This window comes from Suillus discolor (genome assembly GCF_016758755.1).
Source record: "Suillus discolor strain FC423 chromosome Unknown F5147scaffold_24, whole genome shotgun sequence".
Lineage (NCBI taxonomy): Eukaryota > Fungi > Basidiomycota > Agaricomycetes > Boletales > Suillaceae > Suillus > Suillus discolor.
In genome coordinates this window covers 27,230-34,300 of record NW_024541271.1, presented here as the reverse complement: position 1 = coordinate 34,300, position 7,071 = coordinate 27,230, and the positions used below count along the sequence as shown (strand labels likewise).

Below are 7,071 nucleotides of genomic sequence, written 5' to 3'. Positions count from 1 at the left end.
ATGTGCCCTCAGTGTTGAGAGTCGACAAGTCAACAGTCACGACTACTCATGAAACGAAGGCACACTAAATAAACATGAGAAAAGACAGCGTGAACGAAAAACAAAAAGCGTATGTACCTTTGTTGTTAAGATCTGAAGGTCAACAGCCAAGGCACAAGAGACCCTTATTCAAATTCTCGGTTTACTTTCCTCGCCATAGCGGCCTATAGCTCCGACACCGTGGGCGATGTATTCATGGTAAATTTAACCCTGTGAGATAAGCCGTAAACATCAAATTGTTGTAAAGAAAGTGGCAACGATAGAATCAGCGGTGCAATGGCTATATGCTCTGCCGTTCGTCAAGGTTCATAGCTACGACTGGGGCGGCAAGCGAAATCGTCATGAAAAAGTTTTGATATGATACCCACCTGTACAACATATTCATCGGTTCTACACTTGTCCGAGGCCTGAGAGAACTTCGGAGAAAGATCCAACGGAAGTCCAATATTGATCCATCACCTACATAGAAATCAGTCGGCGTCCCGTTTTACCAATAGAAAGTGAAATTACCTTGACTACACCACAAACCAAAACATAATCTGCGGCATCCCCCGCTCACTAAGTCTAGCTACTGTCTGGTCGATGAGTTGCGTTACAGCGCACTGCTCCATCGACCCAAGACGACCTCCATTCGGATTCAGCGGCTCATCAGGGGTAGAGCCGTCTTAGTCGAGCGTAATTTGCCAACGCCCAGGCTGCGTGCCATGCGCCGTGTAAAAACTATACAAATGATGGAGGACGGCGAAAAGGTGCATTTAGATGATACATTGGTCTTCCCATCCTCTCAAAGTCGAGATGAGAGCCTGTACTAAGCTGTGGATGTCGGTTCTATGATGCATTGAAAAAAATAGACGCAGCCTTAGATAATCACCTTTCTTTATTTTACTTGCAGTAAGTGGCTGTGCAATCCGACTTGGAATGTTTGTTCTGAGAACTGGGCGACAAACTAGCCGTCATGCATTTCAGCAGAGAGCGTATGCGACCATTGACACTGTCGAAGAAGGCAAGCGCGTAGCTTCAACAGTAACTCCTCCGTGGTCAAGGCGATTCGAACTTAAAGACCATGATGAGGATGATAATGTCGGCCCCGCCCGGCGTACGGTTTGTATCCGCACGTCCAGGTTGCTCGCAGGTGGGATGGTTGACGCGTTCGCTGTCATTCGTGGGATGGAGCGTAAATTTGGGCGGATACGTGAATACCGGTTTATACGGGTTTGTGCAGTAGAGTGGTTTTCACATTTCAGTTTGCTCAAACGCCATTAGGATGGAGAAGTGAACTCCGAGTACCAGATGATATGTTGGGCTGCATTTCAGTCTGAGGACTCAATGAGCCTTATTCCAGAGGAGGGTATCACCATGAATGTCATGGCTGTAACGCAAGATCCTACTATCCCTGAAGGGGGCCCGGGGCTTGAACACCTTCAAGGTCTATTTGACGTGAAGGATACAGACTCTTCCAGTCCCTCAACATACTCTCCTGAAGGCCCTTCAACACATCCGAGATTAATTGAACTCAATGTTCAGCGAGCTGGTGTGTATATTCTTACTCTTTCTCATTTTGCAACAACGCCATGTGCTCACAACGTGGACAGCAAGTGACTTGCGTTTCAATGGTGACAGCAGACCATTAAACCTCACGAAGGGTAGAAGGATTGAAATTGGACAACGCTTCTACGAGTGGGGAGGTTTCTATCCTCTAAAGCCTCTTTATACCTCATCCCCGTTCGCTTCTCCATCCGAAGAACTGCCGCCTACTCCAGACCACGAGAAAATGCGCATTGCGCTGAACAAGTGGAGTCAAATCCTTGAGCGACCCGACCCCTCGTTTGCACAGATGGAGGCCACAGCGACAGCGGAAGCAGATACTCAAAAAGACATGACAGCGGATTCGGAACCACCTAGTGATTCATCGACATCAACGATGTTGTCTCAGAGGAGTCGAAGGAAGACCAGACGCGAGGTGGATTCTTGGGTATCACTATCGACGCCACAATTAACAAAACCGGCCTCGCCACCCCCCGAGGCTATCACCCTCCGCACAATGCCCAAGACTTTGCAGCCTTCGACGCCCAAAGTTTCGCGTAAAGAGCGTTTGCTCGAACAGGCTCGTAGCCAAGCTCGCGAACGGGTCCTGCAACAGGTTGCGCTGCGTGCCAGAGAAGCCGAATCTGCTGACCTCGAAAATCCAAATTCAGAGACACTAAGGAGAGTGTTGAGGCCTTTTTGAAGGACTCTAAAGTCGATGCAGATTCGCCAGGCAATGTGACGGATGGCTCTGAGTATGAGGTCAAGCCAAAGGCAGGAGACAAACCGTTGAGCGAGAGCCAGGCCTCTCCTGCACAGGAAAAGTTGTGGAACTTGGTTGGGAAGTGGTTCTGATCGATACTGCCAGTATAGAGGTACATTGTTCTGACTTGTCACACGTGAGTATCAAGGTTAGCAGATGTTATATATAAGCGGATAACTCCCTTCGCTAGACACTTGGTCTTCATCTCACCGCGGAGGTGTTCTGACATGATTCGTAAAGTTAATGGCACCAATGCTAGTGATGTACTCAGTGCTTCTAGTTTTTCTTTCCCTGCAGACCACACCTTGTAGTTTGCTTTTAACCGAATTCCGTGATAAATTTCTGCACTAAGTCGTTGTTCTTCATGGAATTTCCAGGAGCGAGATCCTTGAGCTTCTTGGATTCACCACCTATATACAAGCTTGGCTAGATGCCAGTGCATTGATAAACGGCACATGTGATCCATTTTGAATTATTTGTGCGATTTGCAAAATAATTTGTTTTGGCGGACAGCTCGGAGCTCCCTTGACCGGCGGCATCCGGCACGTGTAGTTCCGACGTTCCGGTTTTGCACTTCCCCACAAAACTCGTCCCGCACGTCCTTTTTAAGCGCTTTCTGATCAAAGCTCTAAACTTTCGAGTTTAATCGACGGACCGTCTTCCGCATCTCTACCATCGAACACAAGTGTAGACAGAATACCAAGAATGGCTACCTTGTTATCTGCGCGTAGTTCCATTCGGCGACTGGGATATCCTCTTTATAGGGCGCCGTTTGCAAACAACGGGAGTCGCGCAGGTTAGTTGAAGATTATCTTTTGAACTATGGTTGGGAACTCATATCGGTCCGGTAGCGTCAGGATATGTGAAATACAACTATGAAGTAAGTGCAATTCGCACTCAGTAATAACCAGGTCAAGACTACAGTGACTACTTGTTAGGATCCGTTGAATATGGAATCTCTACTAACGGAAGAGGAAATTGCTATACGGTACGTATTAGTTGTGACATCTTCGGCGGACGTCAAGCTCATACTGACACAGTGATACTGCTCGGGAGTATTGCCAGGCAAGTCCGCCTTGTCTACATTCAGAAAGCCGTGTGATGATCCGTTTGGTAGGAAAATCTTGCTCCCCGTGTGCTGGAAGGCTGGCGGACGGAAAGTAAGTCATGAGTCTTATTCTCTATTATTTGTCTCAAACATGGCGTGCAGAATTCGATCATGACATTCTCCCTGAAATGGGCAAACTGGGACTACTTGGACCGACGATTCAAGGCTATGGCTGTGCTGGAGCGAGCAATGTGGCCTATGGCCTCATTGCTAGAGAAATTGAGCGGTCTGTACCGCGGCTTTGGTCTCCATCGTTAGCTTACCCTCGGACATGGTAGCGTCGACTCTGGCTACCGGTCGACGGCATCTGTCCAATCATCGCTTGTTATGCATCCCATCAACGAGTTTGGTACTGAAGCACAGAAAGAGAGGTATATTCCTCGGTTAGGTAGGGTTTCTAATTGTGATCGAGAACTCGCCGCTTATATCATACAGCCAAGGGAGAAATCATTGGCTGTTTTGTATGAAATCACAGTACCTAAGATTTTGAGTTCGCTGTAATAATTTAAACAGGGGCTGACTGAACCAAATCATGGTTCCGACCCAGCTGGCATGGAGACAACTGCTGAGGAAACTGATGGCGGCTTTGTCCTCAATGGAAGCAAAACTTGGATATCAAATGCACCTGTCGCGTAGGTCCCCTTGTTCAAGTTCTATGATTCCGCTGATTTGCTGGCGAAACAGTGACATTTTTGTCATCTGGGCTCGCTGCAAATGGGATGGCAAGGTCCGAGGCTTCCTTCTGGAGAAGGCAAGCATTTTATTTCTCGTTCCACTCATCTATCTCACTCCCACACAATTGGTAGGGTCTGAAAGGTTTGGAAGCGCCGGCCATAAAGAATAAGGTTGCACTTCGGGCGTCGTTAACTGGTTCGATCTTCATGGACTCTGTTAGAGTAGGCCATGATGCCTTGCTCCCGCACGGACAGGGCCTTAGTGCACCTTTCTCCTGTCTGAATAGTGCCCGGTACGGCATTTCATGGGGTGTAATGGGGGCTCTCGAGGACTGCATCCAAAAAACTCTCGCGTATGCACTTGAGCGAAAACAGTTTAAGCGACCGCTGGCATCTTTCCAGCTCGTCCAAAAGAAACTTGTAGACGCACAAACTGAAGTAGCTCTTGGCTTGCAGGCTAGTCTTCAGGTTGGCAGACTGAAGGACGCAAGCAAGCTGGCGCCCGAAATGATCAGTATGGTAAAACGTAATAACTGTGGAAAGGCCCTTCAGCACTCCCGAGTCGTTTTGGATATTCTCGGAGGAAATGCAGCTTCAGATGAGTATGTCTATGGTTTACGTGACTGTGATGCATGCGTTAAGTTGATGTTTGAAGGTACCATGTCGGTAGACATGTTGCAAATTTACAAGTTGTGAATACTTATGAAGGTATGTGCCTTGCTCGCCGCCACCCGGCGCGATCGCTGACGTGTTCGCCTTCCAGGGACATATGTTAGTTTTTTCCCTTTAACACCATATTTTCCACGATCTCTCGAGCTGACAACCCAATCCCTCTTTTCATGCAGGATATACACGGTCTCATCCTTGGAAAGGCAATCACTGGCATTCAAGCTTTTGCTAATTAGTTCCATCGATGTATTCCTTGTGATACATGCACGTTCCTATTTTCTTATCTGTCGGAACATCATCACTGAGTCGTTTTTTTTACAGAAATGTTAACGAAAGACTTTGTTATATGCATCGTCAGATGCGTGGGGCCGTGGGCCTAACGTTAATAATTTACCAATCGTAAACTGTAGCACGCAAGCAAAATTTGGCTGTGTACTGATAAATTCAACGCATTGACCTTTCCATTTTCTTGACATTTGTAGCTGTTAGTGCGCTTAATTTCACCTGTTGCCGCATCGGCGGGATCAACAGGCGGGAAGTCATCTATCTCACGTTGCTTCGGTTCCGTTCATCCGCACAGTTTAGGTCCCACATTCCGGCAAAAACGTGGAACGATGATCATACCGCACTTGGTCATGCCTTCCAAACAAACGAAGACGACCCCGACTGGGTGGGACGACAACTGACGACAGACCAGTGATACGGTCATTGACACCACATTGGCACCACCTGTTCTTACTTGTAAACAACCTGGGTCTTGGCCCACCCTACTCCGAGTCATGGTTGCATTTCCTTCGCCGCAACAGGAACAACATTTAGGGAGTGCCAGCCTGAGGGTGCATTGTAATTTTTCTCGCAGTGAGCGCAAATTTATGTAATTGCACTTTAATTTTGCCATGGAGACAGAAGGCTGAAAAGGCAACAGTATTCCAAGCGGTGGGGAAGGATGATCTACATAAGCGATGCATTGGAAATCAGATCAACCACATAAAATCTTTTGTAGCTCCACAATAACATCACATGTCCCTCCACAAATTTTCTCCATCATAGATATCGATTTGCATCTTCTCTAGATGGATCTGATTTTTTACTAATTTTTAGGATGATATGGTGTGGTGTCGGAACGAAGCCGAGAAAATTCAGGGTAACCTTTAATCTGTTCTTTAATCTGTTCGGTCACGTCCTGTCACGCTTCGGCAGAGTTGCGGCACTGTCGACTTTTACTCTCCGCAACCTAAAGCTTCAAAGCGCGCGCGCGCGCGCATCGCGACAGGAGCAATATTATGAGCGTCATAATTCGTCTGATACTGATGATAATAATCACCGTGATTGTACTGGTGTTGCTGATAGGCAAGTAGAATTGATGCCGCCTCAGGTCTGGGATGCCATGTGTGCCGAGGAGGAGATTGAATTTTCCGGTGTCACGCTGTTGTACTCGTCATTGATTTTACTAATGCACTCAAGAGAATTATCGCATTGGTTTTATGTTTTCCATATAAGGAGTTCATTATACTCCAGGTTTTTTTTATGAATAGCTTTTGTACAGGATCTTTGGGATCTGGATGATTTGTCTTGGGCAAAGGTTGCAAATTACCACTATTTCATCTCTCCCAGCTGCAACATACAAGACTCTTTTATTCCATTTGTACAAAACATCATTTCTAGGTAGTCTGCATATGCCTGAATTTTTTCAGTGCCGGTTGAGCACGATCCTGATTGAAATAAACTTCTCGCATATTAGCATATGTCAGGGAATGTGAAGTATGAAAGAGTGAAAGAGTCTAAATCACTCGGGAAGGGATCAAGGGCCGTGAAGCTCGTGGTGGACCGAGTTCGAACTCCGGTGGATCGCGTGCTATTAGATTTAACAGCTGTGCGTGAGCAAAACAATGTGTGCCTTCGGACCAAACCTCACGTGGTCGAGTTTCTCCGCAAATTGTGCTGGTTCATCTCGACTGCCGCGGTCATGTCCGGAACCACGGTCTGAAGTATGAATGCTATGGAGGTTCGAGCGTCAGCGACAGGTTCTCTATATGCATTTTGCCACGTTCACGACATGGGCACTAAATGGGCATCGGATTTTCAGCTATGATAATAGCAGGAAGGACTACACCTGATATTCCTGGAGTTTGCAAGAATGTTGACACCCAACTGTTCCGACACAATCGAGAGGTCGACTTGACGTGCAAGGGCGCAAGATTCACTACGGACGTTGTGAGCTCAGATATACAGGCCCCTTGAGTCTTGACAGGTGGCTGCACGAGAGCGTGTGGGTAGTGCATATGCTGGCCGGT

At 47.2% G+C, this 7,071-nt stretch overlaps 2 protein-coding genes across 2 annotated transcripts; both read left to right on the top strand.

Annotated features, from left to right (window-relative positions):
• The first annotated feature begins 952 nt into the window (after positions 1-952).
• F5147DRAFT_692316 (uncharacterized protein) lies at positions 953-2,734 on the top strand. The gene is made up of 5 exons (XM_041437185.1): positions 953-1,251; positions 1,303-1,570; positions 1,632-2,189; positions 2,237-2,462; positions 2,517-2,734. Exons 1-4 carry the CDS (start codon positions 958-960, stop codon positions 2,416-2,418), a joined length of 1,302 nt encoding a protein of 433 aa, XP_041293315.1. The 5' UTR covers positions 953-957; the 3' UTR covers positions 2,419-2,462; positions 2,517-2,734.
• A 187-nt stretch (positions 2,735-2,921) lies between these two features.
• On the top strand, positions 2,922-5,013 carry F5147DRAFT_760668 (acyl-CoA dehydrogenase/oxidase; the record flags this gene model as incomplete). Its single annotated transcript, XM_041440488.1, has 12 exons — positions 2,922-3,122; positions 3,178-3,206; positions 3,265-3,314; positions 3,367-3,391; positions 3,444-3,486; positions 3,537-3,660; positions 3,713-3,908; positions 3,948-4,066; positions 4,119-4,185; positions 4,241-4,710; positions 4,764-4,816; positions 4,925-5,013. Exons 1-12 carry the CDS (start codon positions 3,032-3,034, stop codon positions 5,011-5,013), a joined length of 1,356 nt encoding a protein of 451 aa, XP_041293314.1. The 5' UTR covers positions 2,922-3,031.
• Between the last annotated feature and the right edge of the window lie 2,058 nt (positions 5,014-7,071).

Excerpts from the sequence above, each read along its gene's own strand:
- F5147DRAFT_692316 (XM_041437185.1), top strand. The coding sequence starts at position 958 with ATGTTTGTTCTGAGAACTGGGCGACAAACTAGCCGTCATGCATTTCAG. Across the intron at positions 1,252-1,302 it reads GTGAATACCGGTTTATACGG|GATGGAGAAGTGAACTCCGA; the intron begins GTTTGTGCAGTA and ends AAACGCCATTAG. Across the intron at positions 2,190-2,236 it reads CCTGCAACAGGTTGCGCTGC|ACACTAAGGAGAGTGTTGAG; the intron begins GTGCCAGAGAAG and ends CCAAATTCAGAG.